We start from the raw sequence: 24,426 nt of genomic DNA, 5'->3' as shown, positions 1-24,426 counted from the left end.
GACACGTGGGAACACGTCAATTGTGGAGAAGAGTCTGCTGTAGGTATCCTCTGGCCCCACCCAAGCATGTGCACGAGGAGACAGACGGGGGCGTGGGCATGAAACAGGAGCGACGTTCATTAGCCTGTCACCAGCACTGACAGTGGTGGGGGCGCTGTACACCGCACCCCCACCCCACCAAAGGAATCCATCATTTTTAGGTCTCGGCTCGAAGGCTGCGCTTGCGCAGTCTCGCTCCGAGATTTAATATTTTGGAGAAGAGGGGCTTGAACCCGCCCCTCTTCTCTCCTCTTCTCCATTGGCTGGCCTCTGAAATGCTGGCCAGCCATTGGAGAAGAGGTTTGTCTCTCCGAACAGGCCCCATCCTTTTCGGATTCGGGAGCGTGTTTTTTGCTACTTTTCTCATTATCTCCTCCAGCCAATGGCAAAAGGAGAGAACAGAAAAACAGCCCCCGAATCCGGAAACGCCGCTGCCTTTCTCCGAGGCATTTCTGCTTCGCCTCGGAGAAAGGCAGTGGTGTGCTTGTTGGAGTGTGTTCTAAAAGCACAGCACAAATTTTTGGGGGTAATTTTAAACCAGCACATCCGCAGAATCACCAAAACCCAGCGGCTTTTGCCATATGCCATCTCTTTAAGTACTGTGTAATGGGAGCTTACTGGCCTCTTTCGCTGTAATAGACACGTCACTGGTATCCGTGCTTTCCATGTATGTGTTAACAGCTCACTCGCTGCTTGCTCCTCTACCTTCGCTCTCCTTTCCCTCTGATAAAATCTTGACCATGTTCTGGTTTTCGAAAAGCGGCTGCACGATGTTGCTCATGTGGATTGCTTTGTAGGTGCTATTAGTGTGTAAATGTGCATGTCCCGCTTGTGAGCGTCATGTATTTCTTATTATACAGTGAACGCTCATAGGTCGCAGTTTTCTTCGTGTGAACTTTCACTTTAAAATGGGGAATTTTGCTCCTCTTAAGTTGCTTCAAGGGAAGAAGGTAGCCAACACCCATCCACTTTCAAAGTCGCAAGACAACGCGATTTAAAGTTCGTTCCCGATGGGAATAAAATTGGCATCTTTTTTCAATTCCAACTAGCGTTCGTGAGAAAATATTGTCAGATGGTGGGGGAAAACTACAGAGTGCGTAAATGGCTGAAAAGCAGCATACTGCACATGCCAGTAATCGGGATGTAGATGAGACCGTTGTAATGAAAACTTCAGACTCCCTTTAACGGACCCATGAATTTACTGGCTAGGAAGTCCGCCGCTCTGGAAACCCGTGTCAGACATTGAGGGGCTGTAATTCCCCAATGAAAAAGTCCTGCGGAATGTTGTTCTCGCGGTCTCCCGGTTAAGGGGACCGCATCTGGCACCAGTAGGCTGCCTGGCACTCCAGGGGACTAGAGAAGAAAACACGCCGCCTCTTTTGTCGGTGAACTTTTCTTTATGGACTGCTGGAGATGGAGTGAGTGCAAGCTCTTTTGTGTAGCGCCGGGAGTAGGAGGAGGATTGGAGCCACCCACCAGCTATTGCTGTCTTTGCTCCTTTGCAGACGATGCGCCTTAAGCCGTTAAGAGGGTCACGGCTTGGGTTGGAGTTTTAGCCAGGCCTGATGCCTCCCAGTCTGGGGTGATGCAGTTGCTCCTCTGATTGGCCACTTTCCTGGGTGGTCGACTATCGCAGCCAATAAAGAAATAGCAAAGCCTATGGGTGATAGGGAAGGCGGGGGTAGTGGTGGTGAGGACCTTGCTACTTGGGGTGAAGGCAAAGAGGAGGGTGTCGTGTAACGAGCACATCTACGATTTCAGTGAATGGAGGAGGGGAGCAAAGCCTGTCACTGAACGGGGTCTCCTATTTGGGCTGCGAAGGCAGCCGCAATCTTACATTGATTTATTTGGGGTGGGGTGTGTGTGTGGGGGGGGGTGTTAGGAGCTGCACGTTGTGGATGAGCCGAGAAAGAGCTGCATTCTTTGCAGTGCTCGAGGTGTCGAGTGGCATGGAGTCGGTGTGTTAGGGGGGTCCAGTCATGTGAAATGGGATAATTAAACGCTACTACAGGGTGTGTCCTGGGTTAATTGCATGGCAGGCCCAAGAGTAGTGCAGTCTTACACATTTACTGCGTACTTACGATCATAATTGTCAGGCACCGCCAGGATATTGTGGCATTAATTTGAAAATTTTGCGGCATAAAAAGGAAATTTTCAGGCACACAACTGCATTTATAGCGGCATTTTGCACCAAATTTCGTGAGTAGACCGAATCTGTTTTACTGTTCTATCGTTGAAGTAACGGACAGATGGGTATCCTGTGTGCCCATTGATTAAAACACATCTATAGCTGGATTACAAATGTCCTGTTTGCGCAAGGATTACAGTCACAAGTATTGATGATGCACGTGATAGTTGAGAGGTGCGATAAGTATCTTACTTACCCTTTTGTTAAATCTTGGCTGGGAAATCCTGCTAGAATTTAACAAAGGGGAAAAGACTCCATATTTGGTATTTGGTGTTGCAAGTTGATTTTGGAGCAGTAGTCCCTAAAACATCGGAATAGGCTAACATTATCGCATCAGATGCATCTAAACACTTCAGTGCTGGAATGTGATAATTATCGCATTCAGCCCTACACGGGTCACTTCTAATCAGGACCACAGTCTCTAGCTTTATCTAACCTGTGCAGAGCTGGAGGCTCTATACTTCTTTTCCTCATGCAGCAGCTTTGCATTCATGGGCGTCCGCAGGGGGGGGCAAGGAGGGGCGCTTGCCCCCCCCCCTGGACTGCTCCTCCTTGCCCCCCCTGTGGCCACTTATGCTTTTACGGACGCCTTTTGTCCGGGATTACGGGCCCTGCAGGGAGCAGAGGTGTTCCCTGCCAGAGGCCTCAACTCCCTGATGGGGCTCCTTGCACTCCTCCTCGCTGCCCCTCCCGCCCATTGTCATTCTGTCTGCGGCTGATTGCCACAAACAGAATGACAATGGCCGGTTTGAGCTGCGCACCACAAGCACGAGTGGTTAGGTCTGGACACAAAGACCTCCTTTTAACACTCTCAGGGCCGGCTTTAGGGCGGTGCAACTGGTGCCACCTCACTGGGTGCTGACTCTTGGAGGGGGCGCCTATTTGGAAGTATTTTATGGTTTTAAAAGCACCTGCTGCATTGCCGGCCTCCGAAATTGTCATACAAAAATAAAAATGTCAAGATAACTTGGTGATTAATGTTCTTCCTGGAGAGAAAAGGAGTTTTGTGAAGTGGAAGTTTTAAGTCATTTTATGTATCACAGAGGGTTAATGTGTGTGCTGCAAAGAATGTGTACCATGCAGATCACAAAATGCATATAGTTTAAATAGGTCAGTGCTTTTGTCAGAGAGATCCTTTCGGTAAAAAAAAATCATCATTATGAAATGTAACCTCAAACCATCGGGTTCTGATTTACTTTCTGAGTCTGTGCTTCTCCAGACCAAGCACTCTTAAACTATACTGCCTACCGGTATGGATGACATGCAACTCCTACACCTTGTAGTCCTCTGTATTATGTAACATTTCCTATACACTGATTTACACACCTATGATTGATTGCATCTGAGTAGTGTTTGCGATGTAAAGTGCTCTGACACCCTAAACTGGTACAGGTGGCACTATTAAATGCATCTGAGAGAGAGTGGTTATGGAGACTTGAGGGGGTACTGTACTGTTAAATGGTAGTAGTGTGGCAGTCTGTGGGGAGCGCCCGTGGGGGGCGCCAACAAACTTTGTCGCACAGGGCGCCACCAGCGCTAAAGCCGGCCCTGAACACTCTGTAGCCTGAGAGCAAGGGGTCTTCTGAATGAAGTTCGGGGGGGGGGGGGCGGGGGGTCGATGCATTATTCTCCCAAGTCAAAAACTGAGGTTGCAGCATAGACCGGATTTCAGATCCCACTAAAACGTACACAGACTTGTGTCAATAACATATGTATCTGCCAGTATGCACCCTATCATGTCTGGCAGGACGTCCCGACCCTGTGTTTCACTACCTCATATCCCCCTGCACCCCACTCCCCACGCTCACTGCCTCATATCCCCCTGTATCCCACTCCCCGTGCTCAGGGCCGGCTCTAGGGCGGTGCGACCGGTGCCACCGCACCGGCTGCTGACTTCGTGTAGGGGGCCCTAATATGATGATTTTAAAAGCACCTGCTTCTTTCCTGGACTCCTAGAAACTTTCAGCCACCTATAAAAATGTCTAAATGACTGCAGTGATTAATGCACTTCCTTAGAGAGAGGGAGAGATCAAAGTTTTGTGTAGTGGAAGTTTCTACTCATCCTAAGGTAGCGCAGAGGGTTACTATGCTTGCTGCAAAGAACGTGCAGCTCACAAAGTGCGTATAATGTAATGTAAATAGGTCAGTGGGTCACACTTTTGTCAGAGAGACCAAATTATTGATAACTCTTTATGAGTTAAAATCCTAATGTGGAACAGTGAGCAAGTAACTGTTAACAAAGATGCATGCAAACTGGGCTAGAGCGTTATGATTTCCCCCCAGTTTTTCATTATCCTAATGTGGCAAAATGGGTTAATTTGGGTAGAAATCAATTATTATTAATAAAGAGAACCCCCCCATCCATGGTGCTAGGTTTTAAATTCTAGGTTTCTGATTCTCCTGACCAAGCACTCTTAAACTATCCTGCCTACCTGTATGGATGACATGTGACTCCTACACCTTCTTGTCCTCTCTCTTATGTACATTTCCTATGCACTGATTTACACACCTATGATTGATTGTCTCTATGTAATCTGTGTGATGTAAAGTGTTGTGACACCTTACACTGATAGGAGCGGCGCTATAAAATGAATTAAATGCACCTGAGACTGAATGGTTACGGAGGCTTGAGGGGCGCTGTGAAAGGATGGTTATGAAGAACCTGTAGTGGAGGTGGTCATTGGGGGTGCCAAAAAGCATTATCGCACTGGGCCCCACGAGCGCTAAAGTCGGCCCTGCCCACGCTCACTGCCTTATATCCCTCTGTACCCCACACCTCGCGCTAACTGCCACGACATATCCCTCTGTACCCCACACCTTGCGCTAACTGCCACAACATATCCCTCTGTACCCCGCACTTCGCGCTCACTCCCACATATGCCTCTGTATCCCACTCCTCACACTCACTGCCTGATCGCTCATTTTACCCTGCCATTCATCTTCTACGTGTTCTCTCCCCTTCCACTCGTTCTACCTCTGTTCACCCCTTACTTCTTTTTGTGCCTTACTTCTTTCTCAATATCTCTACTTCTTTTCCTCTTCAGTAACATCTGTGACACATCTCTGCACTTCCTTTATATCAACGCACCCCTCTACCTCGCCTGTCTACCTCAGTCGTTATTATTCCCTCTTCCTCAGCTGTCTCTACCTGTCTCTGACACACCTCTCCCTCTCTCTACCTGGCCCTCTTTGGTTCTACGACTGCGTTATTCTCCCCTCTCCAGCTTTGATTTACCTGTCTCTGCTCCTGAATCTTTTACTTCTACACCTCACTTCTTTGTCTACCCTTCACCCCTCGCTACCCTTCTGTTTGCCTCACTACGGTCTTTACCCGACCCACCTTCAGTGCCTCTTCCCATTTCGCCTCACTCCCTCACAGCGCTCTCCTAGCATGCATCTGTTTTTCCCCTCACCACCATGCCTGCCTCTACCCCTCCTTACCTTTCTAACCAGCGTAACTTTCTACTTTTCTGTTATTCCTGGTAGTGAACCTTTCATTTCACCCCTCCGGTTGTATTATCTACGCATTCAAATTGAGTAGGTCATTGCTGTGCTCCCAACCTGACATCGAGACCCAGTCCCCTAGCCTCTCAACATGCCCAGATATAACAACAAGCATTGGCATAGCCAATTGGTCTCGCCTTTGGGACCTGCTGCAGAACTAAATACTTATACTGCCGGCATCATACTTACCCAGCGCCAAGACGCCTTGGCAGAAGTGCGCTATATAAGTTCTTCAGTCAGTGAGTCAGTCATAAGGTCCCAAAGGCGAGACCTATTGGCTATGCCAATGCTTGTTTTTCTCAGGTTGGCCTGAACATTACCCGATCCGGATTGTCTGCCATTTTAGCCCCACCCCCATTAACATTAGCCACGCCCCTTCATTTGCCAGGTTCGCCCCCCCCTGGAAAAATTTCTGCGGACGCCCATGTTTGCATTGTAGTCATATTACTAATGCTCCGCATTGTATCCTATTCTTCATTCTGTTGCTTTGTTGTGTAGTCATATGCCTAATGCTGCAGTGTTATATTAGAGTAATATTGAGGAGACCTTGCCCAGCCCTGCCGGTTTCCTCTCGTGATTGCATTGGCTCTCCGACAAGGCTCAGCCCTTTGAGACACTGAATCCTCTGCAGCTTTGGGCAGGGTACTCCTAGCCTCCTGCTTGCTTCTTAGGCTGCCTCCTTTTCTCTGCCTCACCCTTTGCCTCTCAGCACTTGCCTCTTTGTGCTTCTTCGGACTCTCTCCTCTTTTTCTTGCCCCTTTTCGCCACATTATCCACTCCTTCCTGTGTGCCTTTTTGCACTGTTTTCACTCTCCATGCTCTGCTTTTGCGACAACTTGTTGCTCATTTTTTTGCCCCTTTTTTTGCTCCTTATTCCCCTCACTATTTCCACTGCCTCACATTTGCGTTTCTTTTTACCACTTTTGACTGTTTTCACCCTTTCTCGCTCTTTCTCACCTTATAGCATTTTTTCCGATTGTGCTCACCCTCCTTCACGGGTTGCCTACCTTCACCTGCCCTCCACTGCCTGCCGCATTCTCCTGCTGCATGCTCCTGCCCAGCCCCGCCCACTGGCTCTATGATTTCAACCCCTCCCCCCGCTCCCCTGGACCTTCTTAATGGCAGCCACAGCTGACTCTCGCACAGACGTGCGCCAATGGCCAGTCCAGCCACTGCACCTTTGGTCCTTTCTACCAGCAGAACTCCTTCGCCACCGCTCTCCACACTCTGAACCCCAGACACATCTCTCCGTGCTGCTTTCTGGCCACCCTGGCCGGCTCCCAAGATGCCTTCTCCTGCACCGTCTGCAGCTTCTTCTGTGCCCTCCTGGCATTCTGTTATGTCATCTCCTTTCCTACTGTCACACTCGCTTATCCGCATCTTGTGACAGACACACAACACCAGCCCCGATTTTCTTTGAGGTTGAACCAAAACTACTGCTGGAGACTAGTACAATTTATCTCCCTCATCCCTAATTCTCCCCAGGTGAATGATCACGTGCGCACTGTTCTACGGGCCCACCCAATACTGAACAAGCATTTACAATGCAACGGTCTCGGCATTGTTAAAGTTAGAGCTATTGGCATTGCTCATGACATTTTTTTTGTTTATGTTTTTGTTTTTAAAACATGTAAAGAAACGGCATTGTTATTTACAATGTCAATAGCTTAACCTCTTGCGTGCCCCGCCCTTTCCCCGCCCTGTGCCGGGCTTTCTATTAGCGGGCGGAGTTCATGACGAGATGGTCTCGTCATGGGCACAGCGCAACCGCGGCCCATGACGAGACCATCTCGTCATGGGCACTGAAGGGGTTAATCAGTGTGTGTGTAGGTGGCTCTGTGTGGGTGCAAATGCAATAGGTCTCGCATTTGAGAGTGATTAAGCTATTGACATTGTAAACAACAATGCCGTTTCTTTAAATGTTTTAAAAACATAAACAAAAATAATGTCATGAGCAATGCCAATAGCTCTAACTTTACCAATGCCGAGACCATGGCATTGTAAATGCTTGTTAAAAAACGGCTTTATTCAGGTAACCTCTCACCCTTTCAAAACGCAGACACATTTCAGAAGAAAACACAGATCTCACATTTTGTAAGCAAAACACCTCGCCCCGCCCCCATAGCTCATATGAGCTACATATAAAAACAGCGAATGTGCACAATATCTGACGTCAGGGAAGCCAGATAAATAACCGTCGAGGTGAAACAACACATTCATATACACCTCCACGCTGCCATACACGTATGACACCGTGCTCGGTGTCTCTTGTTAGGTCTCACTGGCGTTGCAGCGCGAAGCGCTGCCGCCAACGAGACTTATTGTCGCCGTGTTTGCTCCCAAGGGAGACAGACCAGGGCACGCTCAGCGTTCGGGGTCTGTGGACGCGCAGACGCACAGACACACGCGCGCGCGCACATGCCTAACGCGCGCGCACACACCTCGTTGCTGACTTGCTCCACTTTTTTCTAGGTTGTGTCTCTCTACCGTCTGGGACTACTGTCCCTCCAATCGATTTACTTCTATCTTCTGTAACTATCCCCCCTCTGCTTTCTAGTTTTCCTGTTCCCTCTGCCTCTCTTTTCCGCTGTCCCTTTGTTCCCCCACCTCTCACGTTCTTCTCTTCCTTGCTTCACTCGGCCCTTATATCCCTCCAGGTGTGCCACATCCTCCAAAGCTCCACCCCTCTCCTCTCTTCTTTAACGTCCTTTTTGCTGCAGTCTGTCTTCTATCTGTCTCTCCATCTTCTCCCTATTTCACCTCTTTCTCTCCCCCTTTGTCTGCCTTGCCATCTCTTCTCACTCTTCCCTTTCTCCTCCTCGCTCTTTTCCGTCTCACTGCTCTCTTTCTCCCCTTTCTTTCCTCCGTTCTCTTCTTCTCTCTGTCCCTTACCTCTGCCTATCCCCTTTCTCCCGAGTTATCTGAGCTCCCCTCCTCTCACCGCACACCCTGTCCCCTCCTCTGTTCTCTCCCTGTGCTCCGGGCGGTCTCTTTTTAAGGCCTCTCCTCGACGTCTCTCTTCCGGAGGTGCTCAGACCGTGCCCTACTATGGCTCTCATTGCCGTTCTGCACACCACACCCCCCAACCCCCCGCCCACCAGGGGCCACAGAGGCATGCCTGTCCTGGCCCCTCCCTGGGGCCTGCATCAACACTCCTGACACTGGTAACTCTTGCCATTAGAAGTGTGACCTGTGCGGGGGCCGCTGGGCACCCCTGACACCTGGGCACCGCTGGCAGAGATGTTTCCGCCGAGGCACAGGTGAGACAGTCACACCTCAGCCCTCCTTCCTAACACCTACACCTCGGGCTGTTGCCTGCCTGCATGAAGGCGGACAGAAGCCTCACCACCGAGCCGGGGCCTGAGGTGGGGGCCATGGTCTGTATCACCTTCTCTGAGGTTGCAGTTCCGTTTCCGGTCTAGTGGGCTTTGAGGTTGTTCTGATACTCTGACCTTTCTCCTATTGCTGTTGTTGCGGCACCATTAACAGGTGAGGTCTCTGGGGCCTGGGTACCCCGTGCAGTAAATAAGAGCATTTGTTTTTAGATCTGGTTTACAGACGGCTTTAGGCAATGACCACTCTAAAACAAAGGCTACAGTAGTGGCATTAAAGTTAGGGGCAGTAATAAGCAGTGCATTATGGGGTCACACGTTATAGTTAGCTCGCTAAACTATAAGTGGGAAATTTCAGTGGTTCTTCAGTTTTTAAAAGTAAATTCTTTGAGAAATGAGACCATATTGGAAAGTTGATGACAAATGAATACTTATATGAACCACCATTATGACAAATGATGAACTGGTACCTTCATCAAATGTCAAAGACAAACTTCTCAGATTGGCCCAGAGGGTAATATGGGAATGACAGGAACAAACAACAAGCATTTGCAATGCAACAGGTCTCACATTTACGCGAGTTTGAGCTATTGGCATTGTTAATGACAATGCCTTTTCTTTATGTTTTGGTTTTTGAAACCTCATTAACCCCTTCGCTGCGGCACGAATTCCGCCACAGCGCTGGGGGGGTTTGGGGTGAGCGCGGCGCCGCCATGCTCATGACGGAACCACGCCGTCATGAGTCACGGGCGAGCTGTGCTCATGACGGCGTGGTTCCGTCACGACTCCGCCCACTTGCATTGATCGCCCGCACAGGCGGCGAATCAGTGCCGCGTGGGCGGAGCGGCAGCCAACGGCGGCAGCATGACGGAACCACTCCGTCATGAGCACATGGCGCCCGTGGCTCATGACGGAGTGGTTCCGTCATGAGCATGCAAGGGGTTAAAACGCATTGTCATTTACAATGCCAATAGCTTAAACTTGCGTAAATGCGAGACCTATTGCATTGCAAATGCTTGTTTTTTAACTTTAACATTGAGCACGCGCGGTGTTCTTGAAGTGAGCGCATCGCTCAGTGTTATAGTAAAAAAAAAAAAACAGAGCCTGCTGTCCCGGAAGTGGACGTGCGCTTAACATAAAAGTGCAATATAATGAAATAAATAAACTGAGTGATGTGTCCCTAAAGCGGGCGCCGTGGTCAGGCTACAAATACAATAAAATAGCATCCGCCATTGTGCCCATAAAAAAAATAGTGCTGACCCCCTAGATATAGCCGGCCCTGTAAGGAGCCAAGTAAAAGGTCCAGTCGTCATGGGAGGTAACAAACGGCGACAAGGCGGTAACAAGGAGGGACTAACAAGCCTCATAATTTACAAGGGACAATGGCACCAGCCAATGAAAAGTATGGGCGGAGAGAAGGCGAGGCTTACACAGCATACTCGACTACTGCATACAATGCAGAGTGAGTAGTGCATGTGCGCTGCCGCTAGGCCCGACGTAAAAATCAAACAGTACGCAGACGCACAGCGACATGCCACCAGTGGCGTAACGAAACGTAAGAGGGCCCACCTGCACAGTACATAAAGGGGGCCCCTTCCGACCACACTCAGGAGCTCTCCTGACAGGGTACTGCGCTGAAGGGGCCCCCTAGAGCTCAGTGCCCCCCCCCGCACCACAGGAATTACGGGGGCCTTTGTACCCCTCTGCATGCCACGCCATCCAAGCTGAAGCAAGGAGACTCAGTGCTGGTGCGTCAACGACAAGCAAGGAAGTCGGACAGCATCTTCTCCAGTGAACCGCTACCTATGACCAATGTCAACGGGCCTATGATAACGGCTGCAGCAGGTCCCTACAGGATCACCAGAAACAGCTCACACTTCAAGGATTCAAGGAAGAAGGAAAGGCAGCTCCTAGGAGCTGCGCAAAACCTATCAGAGATGAAGCCATGGACAGCACGGAAGGGACATCACACCGCGGTCAGAGATGGGACCAAGAGCTGCGCAAAACCTATCAGAGACGAAGCCATGGACAGCACGGAAGGGACATCACACCGCGGTCAGAGATGGGACCAAGAGCTGCGCAAAACCTATCAGAGACGAAGCCATGGACAGCACGGAAGGGACATCACACCGCGGTCAGAGATGGGACCAGGAGCTGCGCAAAACCTATCAGAGAGGAAGCCATGGACAGCACGGAATGAACATCACACCGCGGTCAGAGATGGGACCAGGAGCTGCGCAAAACCTATCAGAGAGGGAGCCATGGACAGCACGGAAGGGACATCACACCGCGGTCAGAGATGGGACCAGGAGCTGCGCAAAACCTATCAGAGAGGAAGCCATGGACAGCACGGAAGGGACATCACACCACGGTCAGAAATGGGACCAGGAGCTGTGCAAAACCTATCAGAGAGGAAGCCATGGACAGCACAGAAGGGACATCACACCGCGGTCAGAGATGGGACCAGGAGCTGCGCAAAACCTATCAGAGAGGAAGCCATGGACAGCACGGAAGGGACATCACACCGTGGTAAGAGATGGGACCAGGAGCTGCGCAAAACCTATCAGAGAGGAAGCCATGGACAGCACGGAAGGGACATCACACCGCGGTCAGAGATGGGACCAGGAGCTGCGCAAAACCTATCAGAGAGGAAGCCATGGACAGCACGGAAGGGACATCACACCGCGGTCAGAGATGGGACCAGGAGCTGCGCAAAACCTATCAGAGAGGAAGCCATGGACAGCACGGAAGGGACATCACACCGCGGTCAGAGATGGGACCAGGAGCTGCGCAAAACCTATCAGAGAGGAAGCCATGGACAGCACGTAAGGGACATCACAATGCGGTCAGAGATGGGACCAGGAGCTGTGCAAAACCTATCAGAGAGAAAGCCATGGACAGCACGGAAGGGACATCACACCGCGGTCAGAGATGGGACCAGGAGCTGCGCAAAACCTATCAGAGAGGAAGCCATGGACAGCACGGAAGGGACATCTCACCGTGGTCAGAGATGGGACCAGGAGCTGCGCAAAACCTATCAGAGAGGAAGCCATGGACAGCACGGAAGGGACATCACACCGCGGTCAGAGATGGGACCAGGAGCTGCGCAAAACCTATCAGAGAGGAAGCCATGGACAGCACGGAAGGGACATCACACCACGGTCAGAAATGGGACCAGGAGCTGTGCAAAACCTATCAGAGAGGAAGCCATGGACAGCACAGAAGGGACATCTCACCGCGGTCACAGATGGGACCAGGAGCTGCGCAAAACCTATCAGAGAGGAAGCCATGGACAGCACGGAAGGGACATCACACCGCGGTCAGAGATGGGAGCAGGTTGAAGAAATATCGAATGAAGGAGCTGAAATGTCCTGCCCAAAGAGGGTCAGCAGAAAGTCAAAGAGACTCATTGAAGAAATATAGTGATGGGGCAGCAAGCAAGCATCCGCAGCAGCAAAGTAAACAAGGACGATCAGAATGTAGCAGGACAATGAGGACCGTGCTTTATGTCTTGTGACCTGACAGTGTGTGTTTTCTCTTTCTCTCTTTCTCTCTCTCTCGCTCTCTCTTTTTATCTCTCTTTCTTTCACTCCCTCTCCTCTTCTTCTTTTCTCATTTCTTTCCACAAAAGGGGGACATGGCGTAATGTGGTGCAGACTCAGCACCAGAGTTAAGGGAGGGGCCAGCCACCCGACACCACTTCCGGTCAGGGAAGGCGCTGGGGCAGTGCCAGGCGACTGCGAGCAGACGAGACAACAAAAAAGAATAAAGAAACTGAAGACCATACGTGTGTCCTGGTAATACTTGGGGGCTGAGGCATATGTGAGACACGACACCATGCATGCAAGAACGCCAGTAAGACAGACGGAAGCACTCTCTGGGACAGGCATTCACGAGTGTAGTAATGTGTGCACTCATCGACCTGTCCACCAGTCCCTTCCACACACCCACGTGCATGCATGTGCACACGTGCACTCAAACATTTATGAATGAATCCCGTAAGAGACTGAGGCACACACTGATGCACACCTCAATGAATGTAATGCACTCATCCATCTGTCCACCAATCCTGTTCTAGGTATCCACGCACACCCACGTGCATGCTTGTGAACACACGCACATTCACACTCATGAATGAAGCTAGCAACAGAGAATGATGCACACACTGAGACAAGCATCTACCCCTCCACCCCCAAGCGCAGAGCATCCCCCTCGTGTCACGCGGGATCTCTTACCTGTTTGACAGGTGACCGAAGAGTTGTCGCCTGAAATCAGAGGGACGCCATGGTTCAGGCACCCGAAGACAGTGACGTTCTCCCCCCTCACTGAGGACTGAGGAGAGAAAGAGACAGTGTGAGTGGGGTCACAGGATAGGGGGCAACAAAGACACTGGGCCTTGGTTAGAGCTGAGGGACGAAGCGCTACATCCAGAGGGGAATATGGCGCCGCATCACTCCAGGTTCACCACATCCCTTGGTTTCAACATCTCATCTCTCCAGTCCCGCCACATCCCTTGGATTCACCATCTCATCTCTCCAGGCTCACCACATCCCTTGGTTTTGTCATCTCATTTCTCCAGTCTCGCCACATCCCTTGGTTTCACCATCTCATCACTCCAGTCTCGCCACATCCCTTGGTTTCACCATCTCATCACTCCAGTCTCGCCACATCCCTTGGTTTCGTCATCTCATCACTCCAGTCTCGCCACATCCCTTGGTTTCACCATCTCATCACTCCAGTCTCACCACATCCATTGGTTTCACCATCTCATCACATCCCTTAGTTTCGTCATCACATCACTCCAGTCTCGCCACATCCCTTGGTTTCACCATCACATCACTCCAGTCTCACCACATCCCTTGGTTTCACCATCACATCATTCCAGTCTCACCACATCCCTTGGTTTCACCATCTCATCACTCCAGTCTCGCCACATCCCTTGGTTTCGTCATCTCATCACTCCAGTCTCACCACATCCATTGGTTTCACCATCTCATCACATCCCTTAGTTTCGTCATCACTCCGATCTCACCACATCCCTTGGTTTCAACATCTCATCTCTCCAGTCTCGCCACATCCCCTAGTTTCCCCATCTCATCACTCCAGTCTCACCACATCCCTTGGTTTCACCATCACATCACTCCAGTCTCACCACATCCCTTGGTTTCACCATCACATCACTCCAGTCTCCCACATCCCTTGGATTCACCATCACATCACTCCAGTCTCGCCACATCCCTTAGTTTCGTCATCACATCACTCCAGTCTCGCCACATCCCCTGGTTTCCCCATCTCATCACTCCAGTCTCACCACATCCCTTGGTTTCACCATCACATCACTCCAGTCTCACCACATCCCTTGGTTTCACCATCACATCATTCCAGTCTCACCACATCCCTTGGTTTCACCATCTCATCACTCCAGTCTCGCCACATCCCTTGGTTTCGTCATCTCATCACTCCAGTCTCACCACATCCATTGGTTTCACCATCTCATCACATCCCTTAGTTTCGTCATCACTCCGATCTCACCACATCCCTTGGTTTCACCATCACATCACTCCAGTCTCACCACATCCCTTGGATTCACCATCACATCACTCCAGTCTCCCACATCCCTTGGATTCACCATCACATCACTCCAGTCTCGCCACATCCCTTAGTTTCGTCATCACATCACACCAGTCTCGCCACATCCCCTGGTTTCCCCATCTCATCACTCCAGTCTCACCACATCCCTTGGTTTCACGATCACATCACTCCAGTCTCACCACATCCCTTGGTTTCACCATCACATCACTCCAGTCTCACCACATCCCTTGATTTCACCATCACATCACATCACTCCAGTCACACCACAGCGGGAAGCTACGTCATGAGTGGGTTCGCCTCCGGATTTGGCACTTCCTCCAAATATCCAAAGATTTTTAGATACCCACCCAAATCTGTATTACTGTGTTAATCGATAAATACAGCTTGTTATATCTGGAGTGAGAATTTTTTCAATGCATGAATGAACGTGAGTTATATATAGATGACAATGTATGAATGTATGAATAAAACTAAGTGATCTATAGAATGCAATGTGTGAACTGATGAATGAAAGGTAGTTATATCTATAAAGGCAATGTGTGAGTGGATGAATTCATAATTTCTTCATTCACACACTAACACATTTACTTATAGCTTACTCACACACTTATCTATATATAAAATGGATGTATAGATGATTTTCGAACGAAAGTGGCCATGCCGCATTCAAATTCCTTCGATAAATGTGAGAGGTAAAATCAGTTGATCTTTCCATATTTTTCTCATTCGTGGTTTGTGATACTTTTCCCTGCCCGGGTTCAGGTGCTGCAGCAGGTTATGGGCAGTTTTGGGGACCTCCATCAACTGTGTCTCTTGTGTGTGTTCAGGTATTATTGGTAACGGAGTACGCTTCGACTTGTGGTGACAGTGATACACTCAGAGGTGAGTCCACTGGTCGAACCCTGTGATTAAGGAATTCCACCAGGGATTATCTGCCAAATGTTCCATCTCCTCTAGAACAATAGAACTCCTTACAACTCTGATTCACAAACCCCAACTCGAAACCAGGCCCTGTGTGACTTCTGCAAAGTTAGAAACGGTGTATCTTCGAAACACGCGGGAGAGATTAGTTTCATGAGTGGGGTTTGTCTTAAGTAGCTTTTCACACATAAAGTGGATTATGAAAGATGAACTCTCATGTGAGACCTTTTTTAATATAAAATCCATGTCTCGCAGTAAGAGGTCACCCTTTGTATGGAGAGGACCAGGAAATGACATCATGTTGTACAGGACGTGACATGCAAACTGAGGCCACTAAAAACAGCAGGTGCGTATGTGGATGGGCGTGGCCAGTGGTACTGCACGTGCCCTTGAACTCTCGTCCACCCCATTGTCCCTGGAGTTTGAACTATCTCATGAGTCGTGTACGTACTCAGGCCCTCATTTCCACGCCGCCTCCGGAGTGTCACTTTTTTTGACTCTCTGTTGGCGCAGTCCTCTCAATAACATCTATGAGGCGACGCAAAGCCACTCTGCATGGATCTGCATGGCCTCAGATATGGAGTAAGGCAACGCAGCGTAAGTTAATGCCTTGCCTTACTCTGCACCAAGGCCACATTATAAGGGCGTTGTAGTGGGTGTTTCCACTCAACACCCATGGATTTTGACGCTGCCATAGATTTACTTAATCACATAAGCCTAGGGCAGCGCTAAAACATTACGTCTCCCCAGAGCAGGCGTAAAGAGGAGAATTGTCTACATTTCTCCTAGTTTTTAGGTCTTGCGTAGCATTACAGCGTGAATGTGCTGCCATCGCTTTGCGAGACATGCAGTATATACTGTGGTGTGGAAGCCCTGTGGAAGCTCCGCCCACTCTCTGCCCATTGGCTTTTGTCTTAAATGCTGCCTTCCGATTGGTTTGAGGCTTGTAGTCCCTCCTCATTCATCATTTGCATCCTTCCACGGCTATTGGCCCCTTTACTCCTGACACTATTTTCTTTTAGGTCTCGCCTAGCGTTGCAGTGCGAATGCACTACCATCGCTTTGCGAGACATGCAGTATATACTGTAGTGTGGAAGATTCGTGGAAGCTCCGCCCACTCTCTGCCCATTGGCTTTTTTCTTAAATGCTGCCTTCCGATTGGTTTGGGCTTGTTAGTCCCTCCTCATTCATCATTTGCATCCTTCCAAGGCTATTGGCCCCTTTACTCCTAACACTATTTTCTTCCCTGTCTCCCCACCCCACCGCCCCCTCCCTTAGTCTGTGACTTCTCACCCGCCCCCCCACTCCCGCTCGTGTTTTCTTGCCTGCCGGCACTTCCTTTTTCATCTTTATTATTGCCACCTTGAAATATGCGCGTTCAAGATGCGTGCTGTACAAAAACTTCTCGTGTTTAATGAACTAGATTTTAATGTTATTCTAAATATAATGATACTCTAGGCAACATTCGGGGTATGTTTGGCAACTGACGCCTCTTAGTTCACAAATGGCAATGTTGTCGGGCAGGAGGAGCGGCAGTGTTTTAACTCATGCTTAAACTAGCACAGTTAATAACTTCCTCTCAATTTAGCGCTATAATAATCTTGTGTACTGAGGTGATGTGCCAAAGAAATGCCCTTTTTTTAATTCTAAAGAGACATTATCGCACCTTTACATCATGTTTACTGTATGATTAACATGCCGATCATTTTCACGGCTCGCCCACTGGCTCGTATATACTTGGCTCATCTCCGGCTGGCTCTACCTGTTAATTAATATATTGGCTCACGCACCTCTAACAAAGAGAGATGAATGGATACATGACAGTGAGCCCTGTAGATGGTAGAGAAATAGACTGGTGCAGACAAACAGACAAAGTCAGTCTCCATCGCCTCATGTCAGAAACATCACTTTCAATAACCTGGAAATCTGCTGGCAACTCCCGCATGCCCCAACCTCATCCCTCTACCTATTCTTAGCAGAAGCGGCAGATTCTGAGCTGTGCCCTGCTGGTGCAGAGGAGCACGGCAGAGTCTGTAGAAGCGCTGGGATCCCTAGCCTCTCCGTGCGGGCACCTAAGCCTTCCGGGTGCCTTCACACTCAGGATAAATGAATACATTTTGTTCTGTGCTTTAGTCGCCCCTCTGTGAGCACTGTCTGGTAGATGACGCTCTGTGTTAATAAACACATTCAGAGAGGTGGTTGTGTACAAACAAACAACAGCCACAAAACCGTACGTTTTGAACGTGTAGTTAAATACCTGCTCATCTTGTACCTCATTGGCTATTCCATGGCACTACCAAAATTACATTTGGACACATTTGCTCAACTGTAAAACACTCCCTTCTATGGGTCATTTAACAACTCGGGGCTTTGGGGTTAGGTAACCTACTTTGGATGCTGTGTAAAAGAGTAAATACAAAAATTAATGCAATTAAACTAAGCAACCAGTACTGTCTAAAACACTGTGAAGACTGACACGCATTCTGGCATTTTGTTTAGTTAATGTTGATTTTCTCATAGATGCGAGTAAAGTACTCTTAGTTTCTTAATGAAATCTGCACACTTATAACTAGTAGCACCGGCCGACCTTTGACAACTAGGCAATGAATACATTTTCATGTACCCCCGAAGCCCCCCGCCCCTTGGCAAACTTCATTGCCTCCCAGTGTTTGAGGGATAACCAAGACGCAGGAGAGTGAGTCAAATAGTCTACAAAATGAAAGAGAAGCCGGGATTCAGATTCATATGCTCCGATCCCGGTCACGTTGGTTAGTCTGTAAGTACTACTTTTATTAATGAGTTTCGCATTAGTAAAGCACCACGGTGTGCATGTGTGGCGACACTTCACTCATGAGGTACGTGTCAAGCAATTGTTGACACAATCCACACTTTGCGTCTTTTTCAATATATTTATTACGAAGTGCAGGACCTTTCCAAGGGATTTTGCACACTACATACATTCACTCCAAAACTAAAACGTGTAGGTAAAAAACATTGCCATTTACAATGTCAATAGCTCTAACTCACAAATGCGAGACCTATTTGCATTGCAAATGCTTGTTTCCTCTTTCGATGTGTGCTGCAGAATACACCATGCAGCATGCATCACACATAGAATGAGGAAAATGCCTCTCTGGATTGTTTTTGTGTAGGAAGGTGTCCCTTCCTGCACAAAAACAATTATGCCGACAACTCAGGCATCCTTGCACCATGGTGCAAAGGTGCCTGCATTTGCAATCGGCTGAAGATTGTGCACTGCACTGGCTGAACTGACAGGAATGCGCTGTATTTCATAAATATGGTGCATTTCTGCCATTTTGAACAGGCGTACAACAGCGCAGTAAACTGATGTGCGGTGCTGCCCTTTGCCAATTCTTTGTAAATGAGTCCTTAGTGCCTAGACACTCTCCTTCATTCACAGCTTCCTACCAGTGTGGAGTCCATCCTCCATGCACTGCCCGTGCCCTGCATGAACAACAATGTTCAGCGCCAAATTTACAACGGGTCATCATGTGTTGATAACATCACTGGTGCTCAAAACACAAGAACTGCCTGTACATCACAATGCTCAGCCTTACACAACATGTCTACCTGTAATGCGCACATTCATGCAGAAGGCCACCTTGGTACTGTATAACAGATATTTGTTGTTTCCCGACCCCATGGTACTGATTTGTCCAACCTCAGAAGGATGAAAGGCTGAGTGAACCCACCAGGATTTGAACCTGTGACCATGAAGTCAAACACAGGTCCCTACAGATGACCCATTAGCCCACTAAGCCACCAGACCCAGCTACACTGAGGTGCAAACACGGTGGAGGGGCAGCTCTCGTGCTGCATAAAGCCCAGCCTGTCAGAAAGAGGCAACAAATAAAACATGGAGCCCATCAAGGCCCCTAGAAAAGTGAGATGCCCTGGGATGTCAGCCCTATGGATTGGGAAGATTTGGGGTAGGGGAGAAGTGAGGCAGACAAGCACAAGGAGACGAAGGAGGGCTGAGGTGAGAGGTGCGGTTACAGGTGTGGGACACAGGAGGTGGAGAAATGTAGAGACATCTGGGACAGGGAAGCAGGAAGGAGGAAGAAGTGGAAAGGTGGGTGGATTAAGGGTAGGGTGACAGGAAGAGTGGGAGAAAGAGGGTGGGTGGCAGAAAGTGCTGCTTTCCAGATATGTCATGTATCAGATGACAGGTGTCAATCACATGTCCACTGTGGAAGAAGGATGGTCTGAGACAGCCAGCCTTGGGCGAGCTGGGCCCAGGTCTGGAATGCCAATATTTCGAGGGGCGCAGCAGGGACCTGCCTGACTTAATGTTATGCAAACAGCACCTCGTCCGTCCCACTTGGTCCTGTTAAAGACTTTGTAATCAGCCCTTAATGTACCTGAGCTTAATTAGCACTCCATCAACCCCCTGCCCTCCTCTCATCTTCCTCACACCTACTGCCGTCATACGTCAATGACCCCATCCCCCTCCTGCCCTCCTCCCATCACCCCCACATCTCCTGACCTCACACCACAACGACCCCATCAACCCCCTGCCCTCCTCCCATCTTCCTCATACCTACTGCCATCATACGTCAATGACCCCATCCCCCCCTGCCCTCCTCCCATCTCCCCATCTCCTGACCTCACACCACAACGACCCCCATCAACCCCCTGCCCTCCTGCCATCTTCCTCACACCACCTCCTGACGTCACACCACAGCAACCCCTGGACCCTGCAGCAAGCACCAGGGTGCTGTCCCGGTCAATTCGATTTAGGAACGACCCTGGTCGGAGACTTCATAGCACTTGGGGCTCGGCGTGGGGAAGCCTGGGGTCCCTCACCACATTGAGTTTTAGCTCCAGGTTGAGAACCCCTCCGCTGTCCAACACAGGCAACAAGTTGATGACGAAGACTGCCGGCCGGCTGGGTGGGACGGAGATGTTGGGGCCGAAGAAGATGTAGAAATGGACCGAGAAAGTGTCCAGCTCGTTCCTGAGCGTGGGCCGGATCGGCCAGCAGGAGGGCTCCAACGAGGAGTGAGGGTTGGTGGAGGAGGCTGGCGGGACCAGGGGCTCTTCGGGTGCTGAGGTAGATGTGCTCCCTGTGTCGTTCTGCAGAGGCGAGGCCACCCCCGGGGAGGGAAGGCCTTCAGAAAAGGACAGGCTCCCAGCTGACCCGAAGGACTGCGGCATGTTAAGGGCCGAGCTTGGCGCCAGCAGGACATTCTTGGAGAGGCCAGGTTTAGAGCAATCTGCAGGGAAGCCAAACAGAAGGACAGTCAGATAAAGTGACCACAGACAGAAAAGAAGAAGGGGATGAAAATAATGTGCTTCTGAGTTCAAACCGAGGTTCAGGAGCTCCTTGCGCCAGTTTGGTTACTTTTCTGACGCGAGCCCGGCACAAAGTTCTAAGGACCTCGGACCTCATTTATGAGAAGTGACGCATCGCTGCGTGAAAGCAGCGATGCGTCGCTTCTCAGTGCGCCCTCCTTGCGACAGAAATGATACGTCATATTTATAATATGACGCATCATGTCGCAAGGAAGGACAGATACGTCAGTATAACTGACGTATCTGTCGGCGCAAAAAGTGGCGCATTGCTGGAGTTGTGTCGGAAGCCCGAGGCAACTCCAGCAATGTTCGTTTCACATGGGGCAAGCCCGATGTGAAAGGGCCTGCGTCACCCTTACGCCTGCCATGAGGCAGACGTAAGGTTTTGATGCATTGGCGTCCTAGAAGTGATGCAGCGCAATCTCATAGATTTCGCTGCGCCACTCCTACGACCCTTTCTTGCGGGGGTACGCCCACCCTGCATACATTATACCTGGCGCAGGTATAATGTAGCGCAGGGGTTTACAAAGTGACGCATCTACCTAGATGCGTCACTTCGTAAATATGGCACAACATGGCACATGTTTTAAGCCACTTGTGCGTCACAAAAAGTGACGCACCGGTGGCACAAAAGTGACGCAGGGGCTCATAAATGAGCCCCTGATTCTGCATGTTTTTCGCATAACATATTCCTCCTGCATTGTGCATACTTTGAACCGAGTCACCTTCAGGGTGCATATTTACAACAAACTGGTGCATGCCTGCATATCTGCAGGGATGCGCCAGTTATTGTGCGCCACAGCTCCGCCACCATGGATGCGCCGCATTTACAATGCGGGGCACCATGGCGCAAAAACGGCACAGGTGCGTGACGCATCTGTGCCGTAAAAGTGGCGCATTGCTGGAGCTGCGTCGCAAGCGCCATGCAGCTCCAGCAATACTCTGGGGGGCCCTATCTTGTTAATGGTGCGTCAATCAGGCGCAGGGTTTTGACGCAGCATGGGCCTAAAAGTGACTAGGTGAAATTGTAGATTTCTCTCAGCCACTTTTAGGAGGCGTTCCTGCGCCGGAACGCCCCCCCCTGCGCAGGAACGCCTACATGTGACGCAGGGCTTTACAACGTAACGCATCTCCCAGATGCGTCACGTTGTAAGTACCCCGCACCATGGCGCATGCTTTGCGCTGCCGCTGCGTCACAAAAGTGATGCAACGGCGGCGTAAATGAGGCGCAAGCGGCTTGTAAATCTGCCCCCAAGTGTTTAGAACCGACCATGTTCGGGAGCTTCGCAGTTGAGGCTGAAAGCAGTGCCTGTCAGAGGTCAGAAAGGTGTACTGAACACATGCCCATCCACTCCTCGGCCTCTCAGCAGACAGTACTACGCAATGGTATTCTAGTTGCAATTGAAATTCTGTTCAAATGTGTGTGAAGAATTACACAATTGTTAAAATGTTGATATGGCAACAGTAAAAGAAAGCAGAGCTTACAGGTGAGTGGGTGCTTTGTGTGTTTGAGGGTGGTGAAGTGAAGGAGAGGCAAGGAAGTGCATCAGGAGAGGTTGTGAAGAAAGTGAACTGAAGGTGCTGAAGAGGAAAGAGATGAGGTGTAAGATAAGCAACTGGTGGAGATGTGGAGAGAAAAAGTGGGTACATGCCTGGACCAGTGAACATAACAGGAGTGACCGAGACACTCTGAAGACCACTATCCCTTGCAGAGGGTTAAAAATGTTCAATTCACAATCTCGAAATTTCACAATTAAAACATTTTCAATATTATTTGCTTACGACAAATTTTCATTTATCTTAAGAGGAGCTAACAAACAATGACAAAGCCAACAGGCCCGGCTGGTTTTAGGTGTAGCCAGTTGCAGAAAGCTCAGGGATTCACCAGAACACCAGTCGGGTGGCACACTATGAGAATCACAGAAATGTAGTTTACATGTTTATGTCACTCCCGTTCATGTTACGCAACGCAGCAACTTTAGTTTCGGGGCTTCAAGCCACGTGAGATTTATTTATTCTGGGCCCTAATGCCAAGGCCACTGCTTTAGGATTCGAGGGATGGAGTTTTTGTATTTTTATAAACGCTACTGAAGAAACAATACAGTTGCCAGGCAACATTTCTGTCTCCAATATTCTGACATGCAGCCCTCATTGCCTGTACACAACTGGGATGGCTTATGCTTTGCAGAAATAGATGTTCAAATGCATTTCAAAGAAACAAGACAAACATGGATTTTTGATGTTTGCTTCTGGGAAATTTCTCAATCACACAAAGTTAATGAAGCAGATGACTCCTGGGGGCTGCAGCATCCCAGCCCCCACGTCACACATCAAACCACAGGGTTCAGAGTAATCACCATTAGAATCTGGACCTCAGCAGTTAGAGGCAGCAATATTAGCAGAGTTGGACATTTCAGCAGGCCTCGCAAGGATACTTTATTGGTGGTCATGTGGCATTAAGGATCCCTACATCTTTCTTCAATGTGGTTTTTTGAGACCTTCCCCTGCTGTGATGATTGAGGAAGAAAGAACCCTCTCTCCTGACTCCACCGACACCTCCCTCTGCCCCCTACATCCCAAAGAAGAGCAACAGGACGTGCTGGAGGATACAAACATGTCTTCACCTGCCATCCTCTGACTGGCTGAGATCCATGCCCTGCTTCTTCAGAATAACACTTTTGCTGGACCCTGCATCTTTGCTCGCTTTAGAACTCTGCGCGCTTTACCTCAGCTAACCAGTAGAAAATAACATGTGCCCCCCTTTAAACATTGTTGAGTTGCGATACCCCAAATTGGTATATTTAACTTGCCTATACGCCCCTAGTAAATGGTACAAAGTGTACCCAGGGCCTGGGAGTTAAATGCCAGTAGTGGACTGCAGCACCTATTGTGCCATCCACCATAGTGCCAGTACAAACATGGCTTCAGGCCTAATATTGAAACCGGACCGTAGCAGTGTAAAGACCACAATTCATCCTCTCCCCGCTTAAATATTAATAAGTCACCTGTAAGTAAGCCTTGTAGCCCACAAAGCAGGGTACATGGTATTTAAAAGTAGGACATCTAGAAATGTAATGTTGACATGCCCTTACACTGACAAGCACTGAAAAGCTATTTTCTCTGTGGCAGGCCTAGCTGTCCTATGTAGAAAAGCAGAGTACAGCTTAAAATATGAATACTGTATCTCAGGAATGGGATCGGCTAGAAAAATAAACAATAATTTTTAATGGTTATACCGGTCCAATTCAATGGTGAAGTCGGATTTTTAATACATATCAAGGAAAAATAACTATTAGAAAGTTACAATTTCCCTGCCTATAGTTTCCGGAGGTTAATGTGCATTGTCTCTCCAGCTTCTCCCAGCCAATAATTAGCCTTGAATAGATGTGGGCTAGGAGCAAACAATAGACTGACCCAAATGGGCAGATATAACTCATCTGAACTCCGCAGAGTGAGCAGGGTGGGGCTGTGGGCATCCCTTTTGATACTAAACTAACAAATCCTGCTTGAGTGTGAAATCCTGTTTGACAGGTC

General features: G+C 49.3%; 1 protein-coding gene across 1 annotated transcript in view; it reads right to left on the bottom strand.

Annotated features, from left to right (window-relative positions):
• Positions 1–24,426, bottom strand: part of TMEM8B (transmembrane protein 8B) — a 707,705-nt gene that overhangs the window by 124,225 nt on the left and 559,054 nt on the right. The window contains exons 6-7 of the mRNA XM_085640668.1: positions 20,404–20,813; positions 13,299–13,395 (exon numbers count right to left, since the gene is read on the bottom strand). Coding sequence (XP_085496794.1) covers positions 13,299–13,395; positions 20,404–20,813 — 507 coding nt within the window. The remainder of the gene's footprint in view (positions 1–13,298; positions 13,396–20,403; positions 20,814–24,426) is intronic.

The sequence above is a fragment of the Triturus cristatus genome, chromosome 2_1, assembly GCF_964204655.1.
Source record: "Triturus cristatus chromosome 2_1, aTriCri1.1, whole genome shotgun sequence".
NCBI classification, from domain to species: domain Eukaryota; kingdom Metazoa; phylum Chordata; class Amphibia; order Caudata; family Salamandridae; genus Triturus; species Triturus cristatus.
This window is presented reverse-complemented; position numbering and strand designations above follow the sequence as displayed.